Source organism: Vitis vinifera, chromosome 14 (assembly GCF_030704535.1).
Source record: "Vitis vinifera cultivar Pinot Noir 40024 chromosome 14, ASM3070453v1".
NCBI lineage: Eukaryota > Viridiplantae > Streptophyta > Magnoliopsida > Vitales > Vitaceae > Vitis > Vitis vinifera.
The window spans coordinates 29,117,555-29,143,076 of record NC_081818.1 but is presented as its reverse complement, the minus strand read 5'-3'; the positions used below and the strand labels follow the sequence as shown (position 1 = coordinate 29,143,076).

At 37.3% G+C, this 25,522-nt stretch overlaps 5 protein-coding genes across 6 annotated transcripts; 1 reads left to right on the top strand and 4 right to left on the bottom strand.

The window, feature by feature from the left end:
* Window positions 1-149: 149 nt before the first annotated feature.
* Window positions 150-7,337, top strand: LOC100250775 (translation factor GUF1 homolog, mitochondrial). Its single transcript, XM_002277209.5, has 11 exons — window positions 150-655; window positions 1,665-2,415; window positions 4,169-4,325; window positions 4,466-4,520; window positions 4,710-4,777; window positions 4,862-4,966; window positions 5,058-5,129; window positions 5,508-5,621; window positions 6,302-6,442; window positions 6,526-6,585; window positions 6,934-7,337. Exons 1-11 carry the CDS (start codon window positions 299-301, stop codon window positions 7,097-7,099), a joined length of 2,046 nt encoding a protein of 681 aa, XP_002277245.1. The 5' UTR covers window positions 150-298; the 3' UTR covers window positions 7,100-7,337.
* A 109-nt stretch (window positions 7,338-7,446) lies between these two features.
* On the bottom strand, window positions 7,447-11,147 carry LOC100255935 (probable WRKY transcription factor 72). The gene is made up of 4 exons (XM_002277185.5): window positions 10,423-11,147; window positions 9,017-9,556; window positions 8,806-8,919; window positions 7,447-8,690 (listed from the first exon to the last, which is right to left on the bottom strand). Exons 1-4 carry the CDS (start codon window positions 10,549-10,551, stop codon window positions 7,806-7,808), a joined length of 1,668 nt encoding a protein of 555 aa, XP_002277221.2. The 5' UTR covers window positions 10,552-11,147; the 3' UTR covers window positions 7,447-7,805.
* Window positions 11,148-13,655: 2,508 nt separating this feature from the next.
* Window positions 13,656-16,223, bottom strand: LOC100261014 (serine carboxypeptidase-like 45). Its single transcript, XM_002277165.4, has 10 exons — window positions 15,925-16,223; window positions 15,729-15,833; window positions 15,560-15,652; window positions 15,384-15,476; window positions 15,204-15,289; window positions 14,820-15,119; window positions 14,544-14,683; window positions 14,372-14,464; window positions 14,160-14,277; window positions 13,656-14,004 (listed from the first exon to the last, which is right to left on the bottom strand). Exons 1-10 carry the CDS (start codon window positions 16,157-16,159, stop codon window positions 13,828-13,830), a joined length of 1,440 nt encoding a protein of 479 aa, XP_002277201.1. The 5' UTR covers window positions 16,160-16,223; the 3' UTR covers window positions 13,656-13,827.
* Window positions 16,224-18,549: 2,326 nt separating this feature from the next.
* LOC100266219 (serine carboxypeptidase-like 46) lies at window positions 18,550-21,127 on the bottom strand. Its single transcript, XM_003633802.4, has 10 exons — window positions 20,683-21,127; window positions 20,498-20,602; window positions 20,320-20,412; window positions 20,137-20,229; window positions 19,958-20,043; window positions 19,571-19,870; window positions 19,344-19,483; window positions 19,170-19,262; window positions 18,973-19,090; window positions 18,550-18,840 (listed from the first exon to the last, which is right to left on the bottom strand). The coding sequence occupies exons 1-10, from the start codon at window positions 20,915-20,917 to the stop codon at window positions 18,664-18,666; spliced, it is 1,440 nt and encodes a 479-aa protein (XP_003633850.1). The 5' UTR covers window positions 20,918-21,127; the 3' UTR covers window positions 18,550-18,663.
* A 309-nt stretch (window positions 21,128-21,436) lies between these two features.
* On the bottom strand, window positions 21,437-24,885 carry LOC100266451 (plant cysteine oxidase 2). Of its 2 annotated transcripts, XM_010662726.3 has the most exons (6): window positions 24,290-24,670; window positions 23,996-24,216; window positions 23,175-23,293; window positions 22,920-23,082; window positions 22,351-22,569; window positions 21,437-21,865 (listed from the first exon to the last, which is right to left on the bottom strand). In XM_010662726.3, the coding sequence occupies exons 2-6, from the start codon at window positions 24,207-24,209 to the stop codon at window positions 21,741-21,743; spliced, it is 840 nt and encodes a 279-aa protein (XP_010661028.1). In that variant the 5' UTR covers window positions 24,210-24,216; window positions 24,290-24,670; the 3' UTR covers window positions 21,437-21,740. The 2 variants fall into 2 exon arrangements, with proteins under 2 accessions (XP_010661028.1, XP_002282633.1); XM_002282597.5 differs by having other exon boundaries at window positions 23,996-24,885.
* Between the last annotated feature and the right edge of the window lie 637 nt (window positions 24,886-25,522).

Genomic DNA, 25,522 nt, shown 5'->3' with positions numbered 1-25,522 from the left:
CCCCCAAAATGATCATGTGATTTTCAAAATTTGGATTTATGAAACCCGAAGAAGTCCATAGCCCAAATTTTAAGAAATGCCTAATCATCAAGCCCAAGTCCAAGACCACAGCCCAAAGGCAAGATTGGACCTTCTTCTCCGGCCCAAGCTTTTACTCGAGGAGTGTTCAATGGACGAAGGCAAACGCGCCCCACATTCTCTCTCTCTCCTCCTCCCTTCTCTTCTTAGATCTTCAGACATGCCATGCCTCTTAAACCCTAAATCTCCACCTGGTTATGTGTAGCTCCTAAAACCCCAAATGGGTTATTTGAATGGAGCTTCAAAGACCCTTAAATCACCCAAATATTTATCTCTCTTATGTCGGCATCGCTCTTCTGCATTCAGCCCATTCTCTCCTGTTACTGGATGCAACCCAGTAAAAGGTCTACTGGGTTGGCACCATTTCGGTTGGAGCCATACCTTCTGCTCTCGTTCTCTCCAGAACAGCAGAGACAGCAGTGTAGATTTAAGCCAATACCCGCCTGAAAGGATTCGCAACTTTTCGATTATCGCGCATGTCGATCATGGGAAGTCGACGCTGGCTGATCGGCTTTTGGAGCTCACTGGGACTATCAAGAGAGGGCATGGTCAGCCCCAGTATCTTGATAAATTGCAGGTATAAAGTTCCGTTGCATTTTGATTTTTGACTGTTTGTACTCACGAAAACTGAACATGTTGTTGTATTACCTTGAGCAATAATCTTGATAAGCTTGTTTCATGTAACGGGGAGTGGGAAATTGAGTTGGTTGTATATGATTGGGTTGTTTTGAAATATGGGTCTTGCAGACTCCCGTTCAGTTTTTAGATTGTGTACTATAAACTCAAACCGTTGCCAGCTAAAGGGGGAAAAAACCCAGAAGGATGGTAGGATCTTTTAACAAGAAAAATCTTAAAGATTATAGCTAAGTTTACACTATTGGAAAATGGATTGTATTGTCCTAGTTGTTTGGGAGACCAAGTTAAAGTTTACTTTCTCGAGGTTATTGTACTGGGGTGGAGAATTTTTGAAGGAATTATGGACCAGCTTAAGGGTCCATGTCAGGTCTTAAAGGTTTCCATCCCTTAATTGAAACTCTGCATCTCATATGTAGTACTGTGTTGTTTAAGATTCCATCAGCTTAATGAAGTTGTGAAGTTGACCATATTGTGAGCTTCTGATCCTATTGAGAATTTTAGTTTCATACAAAGGGCAAAATGTGCTATGGTACCTTTTTTTGGCTATGGTCTTTTGCTTCGAGGAGACTGAACTCCTTGTTTCTTTGGAGATATTGCAACATGCTTATAGATGAAAATTTTATTGAGGTTTTACAGGGTTGGTGGAGAGTCTACCAAGTTAATTGCTTGTCTAAGTTCATATAAGCAATCGACATGGAAACTTTAAAAAGAATGGGGGGGATATTTCCACTTTTTCATAATCAATTGTATAAATGGGAGCCTTACAATTATCAGAGTATGGATTCAACATCCTTTGCTTGTAATTTGGATTATTGGAATTTCTAAAGAGAACTTTCACTGCTAGTTTTTGTCACTTCAAAAATAAAAAATAAAAAGAATTTTTAATTTCCTTTCAATCTTTTATGCTCTCTTTATCCCTTTCTTATTCAATGAAATCTGTGTTGTCTTAGGTAGAGAGAGAAAGAGGAATAACCGTTAAGGCTCAGACAGCAACTATGTTCCACAGGCACAACTTTGATGGACCTGATGTTACCATTGCACAAGAATCCCCTAGTTTTTTACTCAATCTTATTGATACACCTGGTCATGTGGATTTCAGCTATGAAGTATCAAGATCCCTTGCAGCTTGCCAGGGTGTCCTTTTAGTTGTTGATGCTGCCCAAGGTGTTCAGGCACAAACTGTTGCTAACTTTTATCTAGCTTTTGAATCCAATCTGACAATAATCCCTGTCATAAATAAAATTGACCAGCCAACAGCTGATCCAGATCATGTTAAAGCACAGTTAAAATCCATGTTTGATCTCAACCCAAGTGATGCTCTTTTAACATCTGCCAAGACAGGTCAAGGTCTTGAGCAGGTCCTCCCAGCAGTCATAGAGCGGATACCTCCACCTCCCGGGAAGAGTTGTTCACCTTTGCGTATGCTCTTGTTGGATTCATATTATGATGAATACAAAGGAGTTATCTGCCATGTGGCAGTTGTTGATGGTGCATTGCGCAAGGGGGATAAGATTTCATCTTCAGCAACTGGACATACTTATGAGGTTTTCGATGTTGGGATCATGCACCCTGAACTCAAATCTACTGGAGTTCTTTTAACTGGTCAAGTGGGATATGTTGTGAGTGGCATGCGTTCAACCAAAGAGGCACGTGTTGGAGATACTTTACATCATAACAAAAGCATCGTAGAGCCTCTTCCAGGTATTTTCATCACCTTCTTTACCCACTATTGATAACTTTAGTTGTTCCTTAACAATACAAATGAAAGCAATGGGAAATCCTTGAAAACCACTTGGGGTGCATTTGGTTCACAGGTCTTTATCTTACTTCTTAAGGGTAAGATTATTATGTTTGAGGAGCAAATATCTTTGGAATTTTTTTTTCCTTGGGCACAAGACCCCAGAAATCAGGAATATATCTTACCCACTTATGGCTTACAATTCTTATATTCTCATTTCTAAGGAATGAAATTTATATATAAAAAAGAAAAGAAAAGAAAAGAAAAGTGGACAACCCATTTTTATTTCCTTATTTATAAATGGATTTAATTTTTACAAAATTTATTTGAAGGGTTATCATGCAAATTTTTAGTAACTATCAAGCAACTCCTAAGATAACAAATACTCAAATGAGAATAAAACTTAATAGGAATTTCAAATTCCCAAACCAAAGATTAGAATGGAAATCTCATATTGTTACAGTTTGGGTATCCATTTCTGGATATATGATTTCCATTCCTGAGTTTAGATGGAAATTGGGTAGGCACACAGATAGTTTAAAGTGTTGTTAGTTTCTTCTTGTTATACTCTGGGTGAATTGATAATTATTTTCTGGAAAAACATACAATGGATGTGAAATGAAATCTTCATCGATGGATTACATTATTGATTCTATTCATACATATTACAAAATCCTTAAATATTTTACTTTATGAGAATAAAATTAAAAAAGAAAAAAGAAGAAGACTTGATAGCAAAAATGTGCATCTTGCATGCAAGGCCTATAAAGGACTGGGTGGGTGGTGTTCTCATGAAGGGAGGAAAGGATATTAGGTGGGGTTGTGAAAAGTCAAAATCTTGAGTTTCAGGCCAGGACCAAACTTGAAGTAGGGGATGGTAGGAGCATTTGATTATTAAAATTTTTACTTATCAAAAAAAAAAAAAGTAGGGGATGGTAGGAGGATTAGGTTGTGGTATACTTATGTAATTCGGTGGGTCGCTTCTTTAGTGCCTCTTTGCAATACAATCATATACTTATTGATAAAAAAAAAAAAGGTTGTGGCATACTTATATATAAAAAAAAAGGATTAGCTTTTAGCATGATTTGTGTGGCAATCCTTTTCTTGCGAGGATGGCATGGAGGCTTTTTGGAGAAAAAGTGCAGAAAAGCTTGGATGCTAGCCCTGTTATGTCTGTTCCGGACGATTTGGCATGAGAGAAATTGTTGAACTTTTGAATCCATGGAGAATTTAATTCAATTGTTAAGGGATTGTTTTGTTCTACCATCCTTTTCTTGGTCTAGGTTCTGTGTAGGAGTGGGCTACTCATCCATGTATGGTTTTGTGGACTGGGTAGGGTCAAACTAGTGTAACTCCTTTTCTATTTCACTTCCTTTGACAATCTTTGTATACTTCCTGTGTTCTTGGGTTTCACCCTTATTTGAGCGGTGTTTTTAATAAATTATTCTTTTGCCTATCAAAAAAGGAAAAGGACTGGTCTCTAGCATAAAGAGTAGACGTTACGGCTTCATTTTTCTGTTGGTTCTGGACTATTTTGTCAATTGAGTATTTTTATCCTCAGAAAAGAAATGACTGGGCAAACTTAACTGATTCATATCAATTTTTGCAATATGATTTTGCATTTAACAGTAACATATTTTTTATGTCAAGGATGTACACAGTATTTCCTGGTCCTGATACCTTTTATTTTGTGTGCACTTCTGTATAATATAAAAGGTTTCAAACCTGCAAAACACATGGTATTTTCTGGTCTTTATCCGGCTGATGGCTCTGACTTTGAAGCACTTAACCATGCAATAGAAAGGCTGACATGCAATGATGCCAGTGTATCAGTTACTAAGGAGAGCAGCACAGCACTTGGTCTGGGTTTCAGGTATGGTGCCTTCTCACTGGATTTTTTTCTCCTTTCTATTGTTAGGTTGTGTGAGGGGGTTTACTTCTATTATATTTGACATTTTAGTTAGCATCAAATGGAGTATTTTGGTTAAGGTGACTGTGATCATCTTTATACAGGTGTGGTTTCTTAGGCTTACTTCACATGGATGTTTTCCATCAGCGGCTTGAACAGGTAAATTTCCTTCTGTCAGTTGAGCATTTTTGCTTTAAGTGATTTTTTGTAATGCAGGTGAATACAAAAGATGGGACTTCTAGGCTCTGATCTATAGCGGTCTTACTACCTACCATTTTCTTTTAACACAAACAACTTCTTTCAGAACCATTCTACTTATTTTATCTGCCATTGTATTGTGAATGATAGGAGTATGGAGCTCACATAATTTCTACTGTTCCTACTGTGCCATATATTTTTGAGTACTCCGATGGAAGGTATGTAGCATATTTGGTCATTTCTCTTTAATGCTAGGTTCCACATTTTTTTTACCATATAATATGTATTGGTCTCTTGTTTAGCAAAATACAGGTCCAGAATCCTGCTGCATTAGCTTCAAATCCCGGTAAACGAGTAACAGCTTGTTGGGAACCTACAGTGATAGCTACAATTATTATTCCTAGTGAGTAAGCTCTCATGCTCCCTTTACATTTTACCCTTTTTTTTGGCTGCATTTAAAGCATTTATTCATCTCTTTTTGGTTGTAATCTATTGAAGATATGTGGGGCCTGTTATTACACTTTGCTCTGAACGGAGAGGGGAGCAATTGGAGTACTCATTTATTGATAGGTAAGTTTTGCTCTAAGATAGTTGATGTTTTTCCTCAGAAGCACAAATTTATTGCTGATTATTCTTGGTTCTTTAATTTTTTAAATGACACAATGAAATACATGGCTCAAACTACAGAGCTCACAAACCCACTTGTCGATGGCTTCACCTGGATACTTGAATCTTTTTATTGAATAATTTTCTTTTTCTCTAGAAACCAAGTGTGTTGAATTCTATATAGAATTCTGGGCCTTACTAATTTCCACTACCACTGGATATAGACTTTGGTTGATGATATTTTGCTTTCTGGTGGTAATTGCTGTCAATGGTTTTGTATATATCATTCCATAAACTAGATGAAAATTGAAGTATTGGCTCTTTTAATTTTCATTTATGCAGCCAACGAGCGTTTATGAAGTATCGCTTACCTTTGCGGGAAATTGTCGTGGACTTTTACAATGAATTGAAGAGTATAACATCAGGGTATGCGTCATTTGATTACGAGGATGCAGAGTAAGATAGCTCTCTCTCTCTCTCTCTTTCTCTCTCTCTCTGAGTCACACGCATGCATCCACCTAGGAAATTCTTGCCCCACCAATTGGGTGTGTGACCGATGTTTGCCCCATGAGAGGTATTGTAATCTCACATGGGTTCTGACTTATCAGACCAGAATTACTTATATGGGCACCTCAAGGGAAGCAAGTTGCTATAAGTTTTAACAACTCTTGGTTGCTTTTTTCTAATGTAAGTAATCATAACAATAAGTATATTTGGTCCTTTCTAAACCAATTAATGTAAAGAGGATAAAGCAAGGATGATTTCTAACACAGATGAAAACCTAGCCTTTACATTGGCCAAGCGATTTCTGAGGTCGTCCTTTCTTTACTGACCTTTAATGTATGATTTGAAATCCCAACACACTTGTAAAAGTACCTTAATGCAACCTTTCAGTATTCTAATTTTCTTTAGGCCCATTCTGAGTAGTCTCATCTTTGTAGCTGTAGCTAGAAATTGTTATTTGCTAATGGGTATGGGACAGCCATAATTCCTATCATGAGATAACCACATCTCCTAGGCTACCATGTTTCTACAGAATTTATTCCTTTGCTTTTCTATTTTGGACACATCTCGTAGACTTACTGTAAAAATGAGGGGTTTCTCTCTAATTTTTCCTTGTTGGGTTCTGTTAACAGATATCAAGCCTCTGATTTGGTGAAACTGGACATCCTTTTGAATGGACAACCTGTTGATGCGATGGCAACCATTGTTCATAATTTGAAGGCACAACGTGTAGGTCGTGAACTAGTGGAGAAGCTGAAGAAATTTATTGACAGGTCTGCTGTTTTTGAAGTTGATTAATTTCCAGTTAGCTCTTCTTGTTGTAGTAGTAGCCTGAAATTATTCTGGTTTTGAACAGGCAAATGTTCGAGATAGTAATACAAGCTGCTATTGGATCAAAGATTATTGCGAGGGAGACGTAAGTAAATTTATGGTTTTCCATTTTCACATAAATGGTATTGTGAAGATCATCATGTCAGAACTTTGTGATTGATTCCTTCCTTAAGGCTGTTTGCTTTGACCTCTCTCTCTCTCTCTCTCTGTTCCTCTAAACTGTGGAGTTTCTGCAGCTAAGATTTATCGCTGGGTCTCAAATTTTCTAATTTGTTACATGCATTTGGATGCAAAATTGGGTTTTTCTAAGAATTCTCTCTTGTATCTTGACCCAGATAATTTTGAGTTTTTTCCTTGTACAGTATCATGTATCATATTGACAGTCACCCTACAATTGTTCAGTTTGCTTAACCCTCTGTTTGCTTGTTTTTAGGATTTCGGCCATGAGAAAGAATGTTCTTGCAAAGTGTTATGGTGGGGATGTTACTCGGAAGCGGAAGCTGTTGGAGAAGCAGAAGGAAGGAAAAAAGCGAATGAAGCGGGTTGGCTCTGTTGATATACCTCAGGAGGCATTTCATGAATTGCTGAAGGTTTCATAGAGAAAGGAATCTCAAAGAATTCGATATAGTTTTAACCTAGTGATAATTTTTTTCCTATAAGCTGCATATTTTTATTCATCAGATTTAAAATATTCAATTTGATCTACTAGAAAATGTAAACTTTTAGGTGCTTAGGCATTTGATATATGCCCTTGGCTACACACTTCATTGTATTTAATTTTTTAAGGTGACAAGTTCTACAAAACAGAATAGTATGAAATAAAACCAACCTTTCCCACATGCTGCTTTCCCCTCTTTTTTTCTTTTTTCAGTTTAGAAAAGGAAATTAGATCTCTAGTTTTCCATTGAACTATATATAAGCCTGAAAGCCAAAGAGGTCAATAATCTAAAATTATGGAAGAAAGCTTTTACTACACTGGCTGGATCAACTCACAACTTTTTTGATCCGTACAGATGGTAAAATTATTATAGAATCATTAAGGTTGGGTACAATCAGTGTGGATTAGTGGTTTTGTAAACCATCCCATACTGCCTTTTATGTATACATGTAAAAGGGGAAAAAATAAAACTGAACACTCGACCATGCGTTCATTTCCATTCAAAATCACAAGATTAATGTTATTCTCTTCTAATGGACTCTTCTAATTATGTAAAAATTGACAGGGTATGCTATTCTACCTGTCAAAAAACAATTTCAAGAGTCCATTAGAAGAGAATATCCTTTTCTGAATTATAGGAAAATCTATCAGTTGTTCTGGTCCCTGTTCTCAGCAGCAGACCCAGAAGTACCACTTCTAGGGATGGAAACTGGAAATGGAGGCTGGAGGAGGATGGAGTTTCCTGTCTGAGAATTTGAAGATGATGACGCATTTAAGTACCCAGGTGCACATCCCTTCCCATTCTGGCTCAATGGGTTGGTAGAAATGGCCTGAGTAGTCTCACCCCACTTCAAATTCTGGCCCAAGCTCTCTCCTGCACCTGGGTTTGGTTGGCCGGTACTGCTGCTAACCATTGATGAGAGCGCCGCAGCTATAACTGTCCGAAAACTTGGGTCTGATGTTATCACCTTGGTCAATGTTTCAGTTAAGGACTGTTGAATAGGTGCTTGGCCGTTCTTTTCCATGTAGGGTTGATGAAAATGTTCTGGTGGTTGTCTTCCAAGATTTAGAGACCCTATTTGAGCTTTATTATGTGGTAGTATGCCATAATTAAGGCACCCATTGCCCCAAACTGTAGGTACACTGTTGGATTCTGAGGAAGAAAAGCTAAGACTTGTTGACGGGAACCTTGGGGTGCTAGAATTGAAGCTTGAGGAAAACCTGCTGAAATGAGAGGATGATGAAGCTGTAGTGGTGAGGTCTAGAGTAATAGTTGGAAATGGGGAAGAGTTTGCTGCATAGAGCTGCCTTGTTCTCATATTATCAGGGAGACTGAAGTTCAACCCATGGAGCTCAGTAGCAGCAGGTGAGGAACCAAGGCCTGGCTGAGAGGCAGAAGAGCCGGAGATGAGCATGGAAGCTGCAGCAGAGGTGGTGGAAGCCATGGCTGTGGCTGACATCGGAAGTGGGTGGTTGTGAGTTCCTTCATAGGTAGTGATCAAAATGGACATGTCCTCTGCACATCTCTGCACCTGGAAGTCAACGAAAAATCAATATCAAACGTCAAAAACGTTATCAACAAGGCCTGAAGAACACTTCAATGTACCAATCTAAGAATCTGTGTTGAACATGAACAAACTCTGATACCTGCTTTCTCACTGGGCAAGATGGTGCAACTGTACACCGATAATAAGCTCGTGGGCATGGATTCCCCTTAGCTATTTTCTGTCCATATTTCCTCCATTGGCACCCATCATTCATCTGCAAAAATGAAAAAATAAAAATTAAAACTACTTGTTCTGTTATAACTAGTTCATCTCATATCTGACCAATTGTTATATGAAACAGTGAAACTAACCGTTAGCGTGTCACATCGAGCTCTAACTGAAACCCTGGCTCTCTTCACATGGGACTGCTGTGAAACCTCATCTCCGGTTCTCATTGTCTTCAAAACTTTACTGGGAGGCCATGTCTCCCCAGCTTCCTCTTCCTTCACCTCCTCGATACTATTCTCGGTTGGACTCGAGTTGGACGCAAACTCTGTCACATCCAGTTTAGACACTTGAAATTTTGAGTCTAAACCAAGGGTGAGACCAGCATTCAGCTCATCGTCGTCTTCCTTGGCCTTGCTAGCGATGCTGGACTTACCATCTCTTTTACCATCAGTTGGACTACTTCTTCCAAGGCAAAGGGAAACTAGTTCGAGTTCTTTGGATTCTTCATCAATGGCAGGAGCTGAATCCACAGGCCTCTTGGAGGATTCTTGTTGAAGAATGTCAAAAACCTGCAGTTGAAGAGACTTATAATCCTTCCCAATTTTCTCCAACATGGTCTTTAGTCTCTCATTTTCTTCTCTCACCTCCCCCATTTCAGCTTTGGCCGAGTCTAGTTCATCCTCCTATGTCATCACACAAGTAATTAAGTTAATAAAAAGAATTATATTAACTTGTTTTTTTCTAGATTTTTTTTTAGGAATATGAATTCGGCCCGCAAACCCAAAACCCTAGAATTATTCAACAATGACTATAAAGCTAGATTTGGCAGCCAACGAGATTGACTACATGTCCATCCATGTGGGATCAAGGGTCCAAAAATTATTGCCATTTAGATCTTGTTGTATCATATTATGCATAAGGTCACCAACTTACTGGTCAAAAATAAATTTCATTGAATGGCTTTCTATTAAAAAAAGAAGAAAAAAAAAAGCACCTTTAATTGAAGTTTTCAGCTCCTAATTATAATGTGTTTAAATTTTTCAATCTAATCCTTTAACAAATTCATGTGAATAAACATAACACATAAATATTCTTAATTTTATAAATATGGTATATTATGATATTATTTTAAGATGTATATATGTATGGATGATCGGTTAATCGTCGTAATTAAAATAATTGGTTGAAAGTTTGTAAGAATTAGCTATAGCCAGATTTTGGAGAAAACAGCAATTGAGAGGGTAACAGGAGAACTGAATGAATCCATGACAGTTCCTGCCATGGATTCTTCAAATCATCATAAAGAAGAAGAAGACGAATAAGAAGAAGAAGAAACCAAGATAAATGCATGTATGCATATGTCCTAGCCCGTATGAATGAATCTTTTCAAAACCAGTAAGTCTGGCTCTAGGCATATAATTCACAGAATTCATCTAAGCTTACATGAAGGATCCTTCATAAATCTCCAGAACCCATTGCCATGATCCTAGGAAAATCTCATAAAAACAAGAAGAAGACCAGACAGACTTCAAAAAAAAAATAGTATTACCTTTCCAGCCTCTTCATGGGCAATGGACTCCATGGCTGCACCTTCAAAGCTAGCTGGTCTCTCTATCTTTTGGCTCTTGTCAACTCCTATCCCTTTGTCCCCCTCCTCCCTTCTTCCACTTCTATACATCTTATAAATTAAAAGAAGTATCCCTGTTGTTTTCTGACTTTGGCTTAAACAAATTCCAATCACAGTGCAGACACCAAAATGTCAACTGCCAACCATACTTCTATTAGTTTTTTTATGTCCCCATAATTAAAGATAAAACTAGAGATAAGAAGACTTAAACTTCAACGCGCAAGCTGTGAGAGGATTGATTTTATAGTACCATCTTTGAAGCTTCGTACAAGCTCAGAAGACGTCACCTGGCTACCAGTCAAACTGAGGCCTTGCCCTCTGGTGGCCGGTGGATTTCGTCAGTGACTGGTGATGTAGTACAAGGGAGGAAATAGTATTCTTCTCCCTATGTCTTTGAGCTTCTTGGCATGCAAGCACCTGCATTTGCAGTTGTTAGGGTGGAATTAATTCTACATAGAGCACGGTTTTCACCTTCCCTGCTATATTTCAATCTAGTACACAACAGAATGAGAGGGGGGAAATATGACTGGTGTATATGAGTAATATTGTTTGGTTGGATGGAAAAGTATCTAGCTAGCTAGGAGGGTAAAGGAAATAGAAATGGCTCTCCCTTTATATAGAGTTGAAGTTAAACCAATTAGTACTTAGAAGTATATTATCAATATTATGAAGATTGGAATAATTTGTATACTGCAACAACCCTAATTCACATACAATCAAGGAAGTTTTGAGATAAGGATTAGGTCTTCATCGACTGCAAAACATGACCTAATGTGAAAACTTAATTTCGTTGACAAATTAGGCACTAGGGTTTATTCAAACCAGAGACTTGTTTAATTTTCTTAGGTCATGACTAAGTTTTCCTCTGTTCTCCATGCTACCAAATTGCATACTTATAGGATTAGTACTAAGACATGAAGGATTGGTTGAGGTTAATTCAGCTCTTGCAACCCTAACATATCTCGTGATGATCTTAACTTTGATTTGCTTGAGTAATCCCCATCCATTTGAATCTTAAGTAAACATTAAAGAGAGAATAATATCTTTCACGAGTATGAGATACCGGTTAGATTATTAAACTAAGCATACAGCACTGTATTATTGTTAGGACCATAAAATATGTGAAGTCTTTCATGATGAACACATCTTTACTTAAAGTTCAACAACTACATGACTCAAGAGGGATCATTATTCTAAAAAACCGAGCGGCCATCTTGGTTATCCAAGAGGTTTTATCCTTCAAAACCGAGATAAAAATAATAGGATCAATACCGCCACTCCCCTATTATTAAAACATATGGCAGCCAGTATACCTCCTTTGAATTCAAAACCATGTTGGTAAATTATCAAAATTGATGTTGTCATGGGGTTGGATCTGTGGGAATAAGGTGTTGACCCCTGGAATCCTTGGAAAACTGTTGGTGTTCAAAAAATGACACCATCTGGCCTTTGGATCAATACAATAGCAATCAACTCAATGAGGCCATGTATTACAATGGCAAGCTCAATGGGTTTAGCTCAAGGTGAGAATGAACTGGTAAAATCTTGGAAGGTACTAATAACCAGAAAAATTCATATTAGTACTTGATTGATGAAGCTCTAGTTCATGGTTTCCAGGATGAAGAAAACAGTTTTTTGGCTTCAGGACTCCATGAAACTTCTTTCTCTTCTTCCGCCTTTTTTCTCTTCTCTCTTTTTCCAACACCCAGACCTTGTCTAGCCTGGACGGTGGAAAAAACTAACGAGTGACGCCAGATGTTCTTGACCTTTTTGTCTAAATAAAAATATGTGTAATAATGCCATAAGGTGCGATAAAATAGGAAGGCAGCCTATGAAAACTGGATCACTACATCATATTTTACCTAAGATTTGAAATTAGACTAGTTGTTATTCTAATGATATGTGAAATAGGCTCTTCTACTTTTCCCAACATTAGTTAAAGACAGACTAGGGTTTCACCAAATCAGGCCGAAAAAATGTTTTAAAAATGAAAAAAGTTGGCTAACTGTTCAAACCAACCAGACCCTGAGAAGAATAGGAGAAACCCAACAAAAGAAATTTAATTTTGTAGGGAACTTTCATATATACAAGATGAGTCTTATTATTCTAGTTTTGAATTAATTTTCTTAAGGGACAGTCAATGAATATGATATATTGAGTTGCAGTCATCTTCATGCACCAGTATTCAAAAAAGAAAGGTGGAAAGATCGATAAGTCTTTGTAAAGGACTAAAAAATGAGAGTTTTTGACCTTAACTTTTATCTGGTATCTTCCAATGTTCCGAGACTCCTGCAAAGGCAGGCTTGAACTTTTCCGGAGTACTTGGATCATCAATGAAAAATGTGGAATTACATATGTGGGAGAAGAGAATGGAGAAGAGGAGGGGCCGGATTGGATGGGATAATAAAGACTCTGATGTTCCCACATGCATTGCCTTGTGGAGACATGCATGATATATTTTAATCCTACCCAGAGACTTTTAGGCCAAGTTGTGGTTATTCTAATGAACTAGGTCAACGATTATGATTAGGCATTGAATTAAGTAATACAGATGAGATTCGGGCTGTGTTTGCTTGTGCATTAACTGATCGAACAGTTGGAAGTAAACTTAATTACTTTTTTTAAGGATATGGGAAGTTTAATGAAGAGGGTATAAGCTGGCCTTTTAGTGAGATTAAGCATTTTTAGTTTATGGTTGCATCTGCCATCTACTATGAAGTGGGTCATTTGTTTTAGACAAGAGTCTTATTAGTTTATGTGGCTAGATGGATGGTTTAGATGCAACAGTCTTGATAAGTATAGGCATGATGGAGACAGGAACTGTCAGCTGATAGTCTAGTGTTTCTCGACAAAATTAAAGAAACAAGGGATCAGTGTTATCTGGACAGATGTAGATGATGCTTTGGCACCTGAGAAACAGGATTTATGGCCTGAGGATATGCCAAGGTTTCTCAGTTTTGAGCAGGGAAATTAAGGGTTTTGACCTGTCTTCCTTTGGGACTAAATATTGGTGATGTTTAAAAAGTTTTGGTGAATGAAAAGAAGAAAGAATGAATAAACGGTAGGATTTTAGGATGGTTTTGCTGCACACTTCTTCTAAAGATTGCATTCAATCAGTCGAAACATGTGGTTGAACCAATCAAAGCATAAGAAAATTCAACAAAATGCCAAAAGGGAAGCTTAATTATTCAAGGAGCTTGAAAATCTATTACAGTACAGATCTTAAGTGACATTGGAATGAATTGATCATTTGTCATACATGACCTTTTTTTCAAAGTGTAGGAGTCCTTGTCCTATGAAGGATGAATTAGAACAAGTGGCTAGAAATCATTCATGGAGCCTAGGAGGTGGGGAGCCACTGAGGAATGACTTGAACAAAGTGAGTGCTTGGGAAGGGGATGTGAAGGGGACCTCATGAGCTGCTCCTCGAACAGTTGCGAACGTAAGCAATGTCAAATTCATCCCATCTCTCAGTCTACCAAATGATTGTGACCATCCTCCAACCTGCAAATTGCCAATTTGAATCCAATAATGTAATTAATTCTCAGTCAATCACCCTTGGGTTCCAACCCACCAAAAGCTAGCATGTTGGCACCACTGTCACATGCCATGGACTGTATATGCCCTGTGGTATTACTTGTGTTTGGAGGCTTGCATACCTGCTCCTTATCATACCAAGTGCCATATTTTGTGAAAGGGACTAGCTTCAGGTCCTTAGCCAGATTATTCGTGATTAACCTGGTTTGAGTGAGAGGGACTTTTGCATCCTGGTCACCACTGTATGAAACAACACCGAACATGAAAATTAGAATTTCAAGCAAAAATGCGGAACAGGATTTGAATATAAGAAGCTGAAAATAAAAGTTGAAACCTGTAAAGCAATATGCGAATGTTCTGTTCAAGTAGGTATGCAATGAGGGGTAGAAGGTCCATGTCCAAATTATCTACTTGATACACCAGAGGCCTGCAAAATTATGTTTAGCTAAATAACCAATCTACAAGACATCACATAAGAATGAGAGTTGGGAATGAGAGAGACCGACCCTGAACAGAAGTCCCAATAGTATGGAAGGTGAGTTGTATTGGCATGGAGTGCTTTTTGAACTTGAGGGTTGTTTAGATAGGTAAATATCCTATCAGGAAGGCATGGATCAGGTATTGTTCCTCTGGTCCTCCTATCAATCTATCCGTACACAAACTCACAGTTAGAAGAACAAAACTGAACCATATTCATGTTCATTTCAACATCATGATTGATTGTTCTACTAAATCTAGATAATCATCATTGTATACATTCAAAAAATAGACAACAAACCAACCTCTGCATAGATCTTCCCTTGCAGGCCTTTCAGTCTAAATTGCTGAGCAGAATTTGATGACAAGCATTTAGGCATGAGGAGGTCGCCCTTCTCAACATCACCGCTTATTTCGTCTAATACTCTGTTGAACACATCTTTGCATTCCTTAGACAATTGACCATGATAGTACTCCCTTAGATACTTGGAGTCATTACAGACCGTCTTCTCCAACAGTAGTGTGTCATCTGATATGGCACCATGTGACCATAAGTAATCACCAGCAAGCACACTAATGTCCAAGTCTAGGAGTGGATTCCCAAGCTACAAACACAAGATTCACAAATGATTATTTGGTAAAAACCACATAAATTTTCAACTGCTTAGCTATCACTTGTGGGTTATTACAGCAATGGCTTTGAGCTTTATGGGTCTGATGTTAGGCCTCTTGTTGTACTCTACTAACAAGGCTGCAAGCTGTGGAATGTAGTGACCTGGAAGCAAAATATTGCAACTTTCAAATCAAATTTTAACAATTCTTCTGCTTTGATCATGTCCAAGGATAATATTAAATCCCTTTATTAATACCTGCATAACTTTCACCAGTTAGAAACAATTCTGAGTCTTTGTAGTATGGGAATTCTTCGAACCAGTTAACAATAAACCTCAAATTGTCTTCAGCTGCAACCAGAAGAAAATCATTTGGTTCAGATTTGAAAATAAGCTAAGGGTGGAAGTTCCTTTCTAGGAAAATGCATGTATACCTGTCCTGGTATCATTCCAAAAGTAATTTGAGCTTGTATTTGAGTATGAAAATCCAACCCCAATTGGTGACTCCACATATAACATGTTTGATTCTGTCCAAAATTTCAAACTTAGAAAGAAAATCATGTAAGGACAATATTTTCCTACAATCCAATCAAAGTTTTCTACCTATATTCCATGAATGTTTGTTCTTGACAAGAATCCCATTCTCTCCTGGTTGGAAAGGGCCATTTTCCATGAATGCACCAAAACCAAGTGAAGAACAACCAGGGCCTTGAGTCAAGTTAAACATGAAACTAAATCATCAACATGAAACCTCAGATTTATGTGAGGAAATTGGGAGAAACGAAGTTGTAAGTGTCACCTCCATTGAGCCACAGAGTTAAGGGACGCGAAAGTGGGTGGGCCGTTTCAGCTTCAACAAAGTAATAGAACAGGGCTCGACCATGTTGATCATCTGTCGCAATGTAACCAGAGTACTGCTTGAAAGAAACATTGGCAGGTTGTCCTGGAAGGGCTGTTATCAGCTCAGCAAATGATTTGGAATACAATTGGAACAAGAAGAAGGAGATGGCCTCCAAGATGAACCCCAAAGCCATGACGAGGTATAAGATCAAAGTGACTTTAATAGTGTTGTATGGAAATGGCTCTTGTTGGCTGTGACGCCCCAGACCTAATTTTGGGGTAAAACTATAATTTAAAAATTAAATTAATTTAGTAAGGGTAAAATTGTCTTTTCATATTTAAAATATCTAGGTATGAATTAAATTTTTCCTATCTTCTCTATTCGAAAAAATATTTTTACAAAAAATAAGAGAGATCAAAAGTATGGGCTGAAGATTTGAAAAATTAATTAGGATTTCTTATACTAAATAAAATATTTTAGGATTGTAAAATCTATATATTTAGATAAATAATCAATAATAAATATTGTATATGATATTATCTTAGGTGAGGAGGAAATTCTTTAGGGTTAAATAATTCAAGATTTTGAGTAATTCTTCAAGGTAAAGGGAAATTAATGCAAATTTTGTAAAAATAAATAATTTTCTTTTTATATTGTATTTTGAAATGTGTAAAAATATTATTTTTATTTTTATACATGGATTAAATATATATTTTGTATGAAAAAAATATGTTTGAGCATTTTCTTTGTTTATGAAAAATGAAAATCGTGGAGATATGATATTTTGTTTTGTAAATTTGAATTAATGAAATAAAATGTTTGACTCTAACTTCTATGACCTTATTGGGTTATAATTGTTGATATTTCTATAGTCTAGTCAATGAATTATAATTGTTAACATATGCGGTTTTAGTCAATGAGTTATAATAGTTTACTTTATGACCCTAGTCAATAAGTTAAAATTGTTAACTTTTGGTTTTGTTCACTTTCAATTTAACAAATTTGAAACTAACCATTCATTTGTGAAGTCTTATCTGATCAGACATCATTTGTTATTTAATACTTAGTGTAAAGATATTTTGAATGTATTTGATTTAGTTTTGATAAAAACTTGTTTTGAAATGCATATGAGAAAGTTTTGTTGAAAAGTTTTTTATTGTATTAGCATTTTGAACTCAAAAGTTTTTATGAAAATAATATAGTATATATCTCTTGTTTGTAATTATAATTGAAAATCTTTAATTCATAAAACTGTATTGATGTTCTTCATTGGGCTTTGAGCCCATGCCCTTTTGTTAATAATTTTTCAGGTACTCTCAATTTGGGTGAGGAGTAATAGCTAGGTTGATGAATTTTTCTTTATTAGGATTTTGATTTAAACTTTATTTTGGACATTATTTAAATGTTAAAATTTAATTATCGTTTGAAATTATTTGAGTTTGAGGTTATTTGGACAATAACACTTTGATTGATGTATTCGTTTTTAAAGTTGATATCTGGATATTTTAGAATTCAATTATTTTACTATTCTGAATAGGAATTTAGCAATTGGTAACTTTAGTTATAAGATGAATGTTTGTATCGTTTTCACTTTGAGCTTTCGAACTTGAGGTGTAAAATGATTGTCCGTTAGAAATTCTAGGATCATTCAGAAATTTTGAAATTTCACTGTTCTTTTATCTTTTAAGTGTGTACATACAGTACAGCCCATCTTACCACATGCAAATCATTTTCTGATTCCCCTATTATCACACCACTTTTTTCACTTCATCCTTCTTCAATTCCAACAGTGTCCATCCTCTCAATGCAAGAGTCCACATTCCCAGAGTCAGCGGAAATTTTGCACAGTGACTGATGCCAATTTTGACTCATCAAGCTGTTCTTTTCAAATTCCCTTTCTCAAATTTCAAAGTTTCAAGCAAGAAAAAGCTAATCCCAAATTTGAAATAATGACCCCGGGTTTTTGGGTTGATTAGAAATAAATAATTGTTCTTTAGAAAACGTTTTTAAAGCCTAATTATTTTATGGTTTTTTGAAAACAAAACAGAAGACTTGACTTGGACTTTCCTTGTTCTTGAAAAAAGTGCTTTATATATATAAATATATACTACATCTTTGTTAATAAAATATTGGTCTTTTATGTTTGAGTTAGAAGAGGCATGAAGATTAATTAGGAGTAAAGTCTCCTTAATCATGTTTCGAGCCGACCTTGTAGTGAGATTTAAGCATTTTTAGTTAGGTTAATTTTATTTACTTCCCTTACGGTTTTGATTAAATATACTTAACCTCGATTAGCTACTTCTTATATAAATTTCAATCACCTCCCTTCTTGCTCAAAATATAAAAGAGGGCCGAGAAAAAATGAGTAAAATTAACCCCTTTTATTTCATTGTTTCACTTGTCATCTCTTATGAAGTGGGTCTCTTGTGTTAGACAAGAATGTGCTAGTTTATGTAGCTAGATGGATACTTAAGACGTCACATGAATGGTTACCTAGGTACAAAGGAAACTTGAATTATCTAAATTATTTTTTATATTTGAGTTTTCAAACATAATTGTTTTCAAAAACAGTTCTCCCAAACGTTTTTCTTGCCAACATGCCTTCAATTATTCAAGGAGCTTGAAAGTCTATTACAGTACAGTCGGTCATACATGACCTTTTTTCAAAGTGTAGGAGGGCCAAAAAGTAGCTAGAAATCATTCATGGGGCCTAGGAAGTGGGGAGCCACTCAGGAATGATTTGAACATTGTGAGGGCTTGGGAAGGGGATGTGAAGGGGACCTCATGAGCTGCACCTCTAACCGTCGCAAATGTGAGCAATGTCACATTCTTCCCTTCTCTCAATCCACCAAATGATTGTGTCCATCCCCCAACCTGCAAAATGCCAATTTGATTCCAATAATGTGATCAATTCTCAGTCAATCACCCACTGGGTTCCAACCCCTGTCACATGCCATGGACTGTATATGCCATGTGTGATACTCAAGTGTTTGGTGGCTTGCATACCTGCTTCTTGTCATACCAAGTGCCATATTCTGTGAAAGGGACTAGCTTCAAGTCCTTAGCCACATTATTCGCGATTATCCTCGTTTGAGTGAGAGGGATGATTGCATCCTGGTCACCGCTGTATGAAACAAACACCAATGTTGAGCACAAGATTAAATAAAATGGAGTATTAGAAGCTGAAAATGAGAGTTGCAAACCTGAAAAGCAATATGGGAATGCCCTCTTTAATTAGGTGTTCAATGAGGGGTATAAGGTTCATGTCCAAGTTATCTATTTGATACTCTAGAGGCCTGAAAAATTTCCTTTTGAGTCATCCACCAATATTCAAGATGTCGTGTGAGAATGAGAGTTGAGAATGCGACAAAACTGACCCTGCACAGAAGCCCCAATGGTATGGAAGATGAGTGGTATTGGCATGGAGTGCTTTTTGAACTTGAGGGTTGTTTAGATAGGTAAGTATCCTATCTGAAAGGCATGGATCAGGTATTGTTTCTCTGGTCCTCCTAGCAATCTGTCCATACACAAACTCGCAGTCAGAAGAAAAACAAAATTGAAGGATATTTCCATGTTCAGTTCAACCAAATCTAGATAATCATACTGCTGCATGTATCGTCCCTCGCTGGCCTTTTAGCTTAAATTGCTGTGCAGAATTTGATGACAAGCATATAGGCAGGAGGAGGTCGTCCTGCCGAACATCATTGCCTATTTCATTGACAACTCTGTTATACACATTGTTGCAGCCCTCAGACAACTGACCATGAATGTACTCTCTTAGAAACTTTGAGTAATTGCAGACCGTCTTCTCCAACATTAATGTGTGATCGGATATGGCTCCATGTGCCCACAAGTAATCAGCAGCAAGCACACTAATGTCCAGGTCTAGAAGTGGATTCCCAAGCTACAAACACAGAAGAATTGGAAATGGCTATTTAGTAAAAAGAAGAGTAAATTTTCAACTACTTGGCTATCAGTTGTTGGTCATTACAGCAATGGATTTGAGTTTGATGGGTCTGATGTTAGGCTTTTGGTTGTACTCCACTATCAAGGCGGCAAGCTGTGGAATGTAGTGGCCTGCAAAGTATTAAAACTTAATTTTAAATTAGATTTTAAGGATTCTTCTGTTTTGATACTGTTGAAGGAAACACCAAACCAATTTGCTAATACCTGCATAGCTTTCACCGGTTAGAAACAATTCGGAGTCTTTGTAGTTTGGGAATTCTTCCAACCAGTTAATGACAAATCTCAAGTTATCTTCAGCTGCAACCAGAAGAAAGTCATTTGGTTCAACTTTGGAAACCAGGCAAGGGGTGGAACATGGAAGTTTCTCTCCAAGAAAATGAGGCATACCTGTCCTGGTATCATTCCAAAAGTAGTCTGAGCTTGTGTTTGAGTATGAAAATCCAACCCCAATTGGTGACTCCACGTATAACATGTTTGATTCTGTCCAAATTTTCAGATTTAAGACAAAAAAACTTATTCAACTATTATCACAAGATTTTCCCCAAAACCCAGTAAAAGTTTCTACCTAAATTCCATGAATGTTTGTTCTTAACAAGAATCCCATTCTCTCCTGGTTGGAAGGGGCCATTTTCCATGAATGCACCAAAACCAAGCGAAGAACAACCAGGGCCTTGCATCAAAGATAAACATGAAACAGTCATCAACCTGGTGTAATGAAATTAGGAAAAGGGAAGTTAATACGAGTTTTACCTCCATTGAACCACAAGGTCAAGGGACGTGAAAGTGGGTCGGCTGTTTTAGCTTCAACGAAGTAATAGAACAGGGCGCGACCATGTCTAGCATCTGTCACAATGTAACCAGCGTACTGCTTGAAAGAGACGTTGGCTGGTTGTCCGGGGAGGGATGTTATCAGCTCAGCAAATGATTTGAAATATAAGAAGAACAAGAACAAGGAGATGACCTCCAAGATGAACCCAGAAGCCATGGTGGGGTATGAGATCAAAGAGTTTAATCTGCTGCTGCTTACTTATAGTTCTTGTTCGAAGATAGCATCGGTGGTAATGCAACATGGATTACCCTTTTCGATTATATCAAGGCTGCGAAGGTCCCTACAGGCTTTGGCCTTTTTTTCCTGTCTAGTATGCCCAGGAATGATGTATGTTCTTGTTGGATCATAGAGAAATGCCTTTGGGATCATTTGGAATCTTCAACTTTTTCTTTCTGTATGCTTGGAAGCAACTACAGTAAACAGTGAATAGAAGTAGAACAATGACCACTTTGAATCTATCTGCCTACCATGAGGGACAAAAGTCAGAAATGAAGGGCATTGGGAAGGGGTCAATCAATAACAACGACCAGTGAGACAAACAGCAGGCTATTTCAAACAACTTTCCAATCTCGGTCATTTGAAAATTCAGAAAGAATATTGATTTTCAATTACAGTAATTTGTAGTTCAAATCATGGGAAGGGGATTAGAAGAATTGGGATCCAGGCCAAAGTCCATGGACAAGAAAAAGGGTGCACTTTCTTACATTTTCTCAATGCACTTACAAGCTTCTTTCCGATGCACTTCAAACACTGTGATTTGTTCTTTTGATCTTTTTGAGTATGTACAAGAACTTTAGAAACGAAAGAGACAGCAACAAGGGCCTCTGAAGAAAAGAAAAGAAGAGAAAAAGAAAACCAGAAAAACAAAAAGGTTTCTCTGCTACACAGAGCGGTCAGCAGCTGTTGACATGGAAGGATGAAGATGAAGTAGCTGAGCCGAATCCACTGACATGGAAAGATGTAAGCAGGTGGGCCGGGATCAACACTCCACAATCATTGGGCCGTTGTAGACTGCACCAACTACAGCAAAGTCCTCAAGTTTCTCCCTCTCTTGGAGCCATGCGTAGCCTTCCCTCTCCTCTTCCGGCACGGACACCCCATCAACTGAATTCAAGAATCATAAATGAATAATCAAGATTCCATGCCAAGAAAAACAAAGAAACCCAGTCTATTTGGCTGTGCCTTAGATCAGTTGGGAAAGGAGATGAGTGGTCTAGGGTTACAGTCTCTAGATATTACTGTACACACATCCAATAAAATTAAGAAAAGCAGTGTGCTGATTGGATGTTAAAGCTAACTGCATCAAGCAGTCCAGGAAAATTCAACTCAACCTGATCCAGACCATACTATTATTCCTAGTTAGAAATAGTCTAAAGTCCAAAAATATTCGTTCCGTTTCTGTTCTCATAAGGAATAAAGATAGAAAAAGAAAAGGAAATAGCGTTCAATGTTTTGATTTCCTTTTGCACTTCCTTATCCAAGAAGGACACGGAACCTCAAAAAGGATGAAGATGAACATTGATTAGACCAAATTGGAAAATCGTTTTAAATATTCACCAGCATTTTCCCTTTTCTGATAGACATTGTACCTGAGAAATTGGTGAAAGGGAAGTCAAAGTAATATGTGCAATCCCGGCCTTCAGGATCAGAGTACGGTGGGCCTAGCACATCTAGCACTGCGCATGCTGTCAATGCTGTGAAACGGTGCATATTTCCCCCATCAGCCGGGTACAGGATGGAGCTGTTGCAAGGAGCAGTAAAATCAGCATCAACCTTAACCTTGGCCAACTGAACACCGGGGTGCTGGACTGCAATAACAAACACCCGATGTGAAAAGGAAGTCTTTAATTCGAGCAAATAAAAAAAACCGAATCGGACAATACTAAAATTAAGAGAGACAAGTTCTGATCAGACTCAGGAATCTTCATGAAAGAGACATATGATCTGGTGCATGAATCTTCACCACACAGCCCTTTCAATGACAGACAACACACCGCTATGCAGGAAAAAACCAGCATCCTACTCAAATTTTCAATTTTCAGTCCATGAATCATAAAACCTTCTGGCAACAAGATTTCGGGTTTTCCTTAACACACCCAACACACCCACAAGTTTTGCAGCTGAAATGAGAGATAAAACACATCAGTGGAAAACTTACTTTGTGAAGGATTGGCATTTGCAGATGGATTGCAGGGGGAACCAACTGCCCAGTCATATGACTTGATGTGCATAGACCCGAAGAGAAGTTTACTGAAAACCGTCATTCCAGGATGATTATGAAGCGGAATGACACCCGATGGAGGCAAGCAGAAGATCCCAATCTACAAGGGGTGAACACATATGAGAGCCATGGCCGAAAGGGAGTTCCCATCTCATTACAATCCACAGTAGCACCTAAAAGAAATCAACTCACCGAGAACTTTTCGCATTCATAAAGGTGCAGGTACGTTATCTTCGGGGCTTCATCCGGCGCCTCTGTCCTAAAACACGACATTTCCGGATTCAGGCCGACATCCTCCAATTTCATGCTATCTGCAGATAAGAAGCCAGAATGGTGAGAATCAACAGAAGCCATAAAACAAAGAGAAAAAGGCAACAGAAGTTCAAGAGACAAGTGGCAATTGTGCTAGCACATTTCCATGCAATTCTAGGCTGCCGGGTCGATGTGGGACAGGTTTGTAAGCCTATAATTCTCATTGCAAACGCTGTTAAAAAGAAATACATAGATTTCAAATCCTAAGTAAAACAAGATGGAAAGATCCACTGAAGGATACCAATGATTACCAAATTATGAATTTCTAATTTGGAAACTTTAGCTCAAAACCCGGCATCTAAAAGTTACAGAACTCTCTGCGTAGAAATCATTGCACAAGGGTAGCAAACATGGAACTATGTCAGCTCCATAGTTCTACGACATATATAAAAGACTTCAGAATCACCCAGAAAATTTTTCTCACAAAGTTTAGGACTTTGTGTGGAGGAGTGAAATCATATATTCAGATCATACATGATCAAATTTTCTGAAGAAAAATGCAAACTGGTATGAAGAATTCACATCAAACACTGAAATTCAATCACTGGAGGATCAGAGAGGATGCTTCAAGGCAACCCAATTTGCAAATTTGAGACACACCCAATGAAGAATTCATATCAAAAACTGTAATTGAATCATCCCCATCAACTACTCGAATTGCAGACAAAAAAACCAAGCAAAAAAACAAGAACAGAGCATACTCAAGACCGAGGCAAGCTTTTCGACATCACCCGGAGGAGGAACAATCCCAGCCCCACAGGAAGAAAACACCTCCTTGCATGTCTCGTATAGCTTCTGAACCCGAAAGACCTTCCTCTGCCGTCGACGGCTCCTCTTCGACCTGCTATTCGTCTTCTTGGGCAATTCACAGAACACCTTCCCTTTTCGGTCAGGTAAAGCCGTCTCAATCCCCATTCAAACTCTAAACAAACAAACAATTCAACAAAAGTACCACAAAAACAAACAAACAAAATGCAGAATCACGATCTGCGCACCAACAAATTTCGGGGGCACCGTAAAAACCGCAATAAAGCACAGAACCACCAAGCGGGTATCACCCCAAACCCACCAACAAATCACCACCAGAACACAAACTCGCCTCCCTCTGTTCCAAAACAGGGGAAGAAAAAGAAGAAGAAGAAGACGACAGAAACCCACAAAATTGACTATTACCACAGGTGGGTATTCCTATTTCAAGATTGACACCAATCCTGAAGAGTAAGATAAACACAGAGATGTGAAAATTTGCATCTCTGTAGGTGAAGACGATTTGAGGGGGAGATGCTGAGTATAAAAGGAGGCAGAGGGCTAGGGTTGGCTGAAAGAGAAATACAGTTGGTTTTGGGAGTGTAAAACCAGGGGCCATGCTTGGGATTCCTATGGGCTGTTCCAACAGCGGATTTTTATCCTAAATTCTCCATCTCTCCTCCAGATTTTGCCCTTCCTTTTTGTTGTTTTCACAGTCAACTCACCATTAAAATCCACCAAAAAAATTAACATATTTCACTTTCAGTTTCACATTTGAACAAATTTCTTGCTTTTTTTTTGGTTTTTCTTCTTCTGTTTTTTATTGCATCCTAATCATCCCCTTAATGGGGTTTGTTGATAATATGAAATTTATGTCTTGCTAATTCTGCTAGATTTGATTATTTATATCTATTTTTTAATTCAATTCCACCATTACTAAAAAGGATTCCTTTTCTGATTTGTCAAAATTAACATTTAAATTTAAATTTAAATTATTTCAAACCATCATTTATGTGATGGTCTAAGAGAAAGGATATTTAAGTTTAGCTTCTTGTTAATATGAATTTATATATTTTAATTTATTCGTGATGCCTTCTACGCATTTTAATTAATAAATCTAAATAATTAATTTAATAATGTAATGATATTGATAAATTAAAATGTATTATGTACTCGATAAAATACAAAGTTTACTGAGTGATTGCTTAAATTATTATATAATAATTTAGATTTTTGTTTAATTATAATTAAATAAATGTAAATTTAATAAATTCATATATGCCAACTTAGAAAAGTTAAAAAGATCAATGAATTTTAACTTAATTCCCAATTTTAGACATGAATATGACATCTATGTATAAACAAAATAATAAAGAAAAATTAATGCATATTGATGTATATAACTTATATAGACGATAGCAGTAAAAAAAATTGAAGGTTATATTTAAAAACTATTTTTGAAAACAATTTTATACTATTTA

Bases quoted from the DNA above. Each gene is read 5' to 3' on its own strand.
- LOC100255935 (XM_002277185.5), bottom strand. From the start codon at position 10,551: ATGTATAGAAGTGGAAGAAGGGAGGAGGGGGACAAAGGGATAGGAGTT. The intron at 8,920-9,016 runs GTTAGTTTCACT...TCATTTTTGCAG, and splicing joins CTCGATGTGACACGCTAACG to ATGAATGATGGGTGCCAATG. The intron at 8,691-8,805 runs GTATCAGAGTTT...GTTGACTTCCAG, and splicing joins CTTGCCCAGTGAGAAAGCAG to GTGCAGAGATGTGCAGAGGA.
- LOC100261014 (XM_002277165.4), bottom strand. From the start codon at position 16,159: ATGGCTTTGGGGTTCATCTTGGAGGCCATCTCCTTCTTCTTGTTCCAA. The intron at 14,465-14,543 runs GTCGGTCTCTCT...ATAATTTTGCAG, and splicing joins TATTGGGACTTCTGTTCAGG to GCCTCTGGTGTATCAAGTAG. The intron at 14,278-14,371 runs GTTTCAACTTTT...TGTTTCATACAG, and splicing joins ATTCGCATATTGCTTTACAG to TGGTGACCAGGATGCAAAAG.
- LOC100266451 (XM_002282597.5), bottom strand. From the start codon at position 24,209: ATGGGGATTGAGACGGCTTTACCTGACCGAAAAGGGAAGGTGTTCTGT. The intron at 23,294-23,995 runs GTATGCTCTGTT...TCTTATCTGCAG, and splicing joins AAAGCTTGCCTCGGTCTTGA to ATAGCATGAAATTGGAGGAT. The intron at 21,866-22,350 runs GTACAATGTCTA...TCTTGAATTCAG, and splicing joins CCCTTTCACCAATTTCTCAG to TTGATGGGGTGTCCGTGCCG.
- LOC100250775 (XM_002277209.5), top strand. From the start codon at position 299: ATGGGTTATTTGAATGGAGCTTCAAAGACCCTTAAATCACCCAAATAT. The intron at 6,443-6,525 runs GTCTGCTGTTTT...GGTTTTGAACAG, and splicing joins CTGAAGAAATTTATTGACAG to GCAAATGTTCGAGATAGTAA. The intron at 6,586-6,933 runs GTAAGTAAATTT...GCTTGTTTTTAG, and splicing joins AAGATTATTGCGAGGGAGAC to GATTTCGGCCATGAGAAAGA.
- LOC100266219 (XM_003633802.4), bottom strand. From the start codon at position 20,917: ATGGCTTCTGGGTTCATCTTGGAGGTCATCTCCTTGTTCTTGTTCTTC. The intron at 19,263-19,343 runs GTCAGTTTTGTC...GAAATTTTTCAG, and splicing joins CATTGGGGCTTCTGTGCAGG to GCCTCTAGAGTATCAAATAG. The intron at 19,091-19,169 runs GTTTGCAACTCT...TGTTTCATACAG, and splicing joins ATTCCCATATTGCTTTTCAG to CGGTGACCAGGATGCAATCA.